Raw genomic sequence first — 1,551 nt, 5'->3', positions numbered from 1 at the left:
TTAATCAACCAACTGCCTACATCATCTTGCAATTTTCAAATTTATTTTCAACTGCTCTAGGGCCATCCACCCAACTACAACCATTTGAAAACCTTTAGCTGCCTTTATTTCCCTTGGCTTCAACCGCAAGCAACCCACAAGCTCGCACCGCACTCTCATGCCTGCATTTCCTGGGTTACTCCACCTTCCACAAGATTTCGATGCTTCAAACCTCAAACACAGAAAATTCAGATTTCTCGACATATTATATTTCACGAGAAAATATTAAAGACAATAAAGGTACTGCAGTAGAAAAGGTTATGTTGAAGGCAGCAACCCCATGGAAAAATGGTTATGGAAGCAATCGTGTTGAACAAAGCAACAATGGAAGAGGACACCTATCATACAAGGAAAAAAGGGAAATGGAGAAGTTGACAAAGGGCCTTAGCAGAATCATATCGCGAATGCTGTCTGCCACCTTTTTCTTCTTCTAAGCCTTCTCGGTCTGGCAGTTTTTCTTCCTCTCCTTAGCACACCCTTTCAATGGCTCCATCCAGCCATTGGCATCCACCAGGAGTGAAATGTTGCAACACAAGATAGTCTCTGAAATTAACCAAAAAACGTAACAAACACATGGCCAGAGGAACAAGAAGGGCGAATAACCCAGCAACAATCAGAAGAAAACAAAAAAACCAGTACCCAAAGAGATGTACAGCCATCCTAGATATACAGCCAAAACTATGCATCTATCTTGCAAAAGATTCAAAGGTATTTATGATGTCTATTAATATTCCTCCATTTGGCTTTTTAGGCAAAATTTAAGTGATAGTTGATTTTTTTTTTCTTGCAGCTAATTGTGGTCTTTTCCTCTGATCATCATCTATAACGTCCAAAATTCACAGCAATTCTAAATATCGGATATTCTGCCATCTACAGAGACTATTGCTACATAAAGCTATCTGAGTATAATTCACCACCAACCATTAAGAGTCTCCATAGGAATGTAAAACAAAAAACAAAATTTTGAGCTTCCTTTCTTTTACTTTTTTTCAGTTTTTTACAGGTTGAGGCGCAATATTTCTATCAGAACGCTGCTTTGGACTCATACGTTTGACTGGAAGATTAATTTCTGAGAAAGCAATGCTTTTCTTTCCAAACTTCATATTAAAAATAGAGATATTCAATTTTGTTTAGGTGGATCAATTAAAAAATAGATCACAGTGAGAGTTTGTTTTATCATTGTTGTTGATCTATATAAGCAACGAGCATAAGCTGTGTGAATTTATTTGGAAAGCAAGGCCTTAAAGAAAGATCCAGTCTCATACAAGCTGCTCTTTCATTCTCATCTCCCACAGTAGCAGCTCGGAAAATATTTTTGTTGTTTCTAATTTTGAGTTTTTGTTTCGATAGGTGCTTTGATCCATAATTTACTACAGCTTCAGTTCTCAAAAGCTCTGCTTTTTCTTCAGAGGGTTGGAATTCAGCACAGCCTATAAGCTGTCAAAAAAGCAAACTTCATACCATTATACCACTATATCACTTTGTCCATATTAGTTAAAACAAATTTGACAC

At 37.1% G+C, this 1,551-nt stretch overlaps 1 protein-coding gene across 2 annotated transcripts in view; it reads right to left on the bottom strand.

The window, feature by feature from the left end:
• Nucleotides 1-283: 283 nt before the first annotated feature.
• LOC110096085 overlaps nt 284-1,551 on the bottom strand; it is a 2,604-nt gene continuing 1,336 nt past the window's right edge. Inside the window, exon 3 of one of the 2 annotated variants that reach the window (XM_020821858.2) lies at nt 284-582. In XM_020821858.2, coding sequence (XP_020677517.1) covers nt 470-582 — 113 coding nt within the window. In that variant the 3' untranslated portion in view covers nt 284-469. Of the gene's footprint in view, nt 583-1,234; nt 1,477-1,551 lie in introns of those variants that run through there. The other variant, XM_028699287.1, reaches the window with a different exon arrangement.

This window comes from Dendrobium catenatum, unplaced genomic scaffold, assembly GCF_001605985.2.
Source record: "Dendrobium catenatum unplaced genomic scaffold, ASM160598v2 fragScaff_scaffold_1228, whole genome shotgun sequence".
NCBI lineage: Eukaryota > Viridiplantae > Streptophyta > Magnoliopsida > Asparagales > Orchidaceae > Dendrobium > Dendrobium catenatum.
Note: the sequence above shows the minus strand (reverse complement) of the source record. Positions and strands in the feature narration are given on the sequence as shown.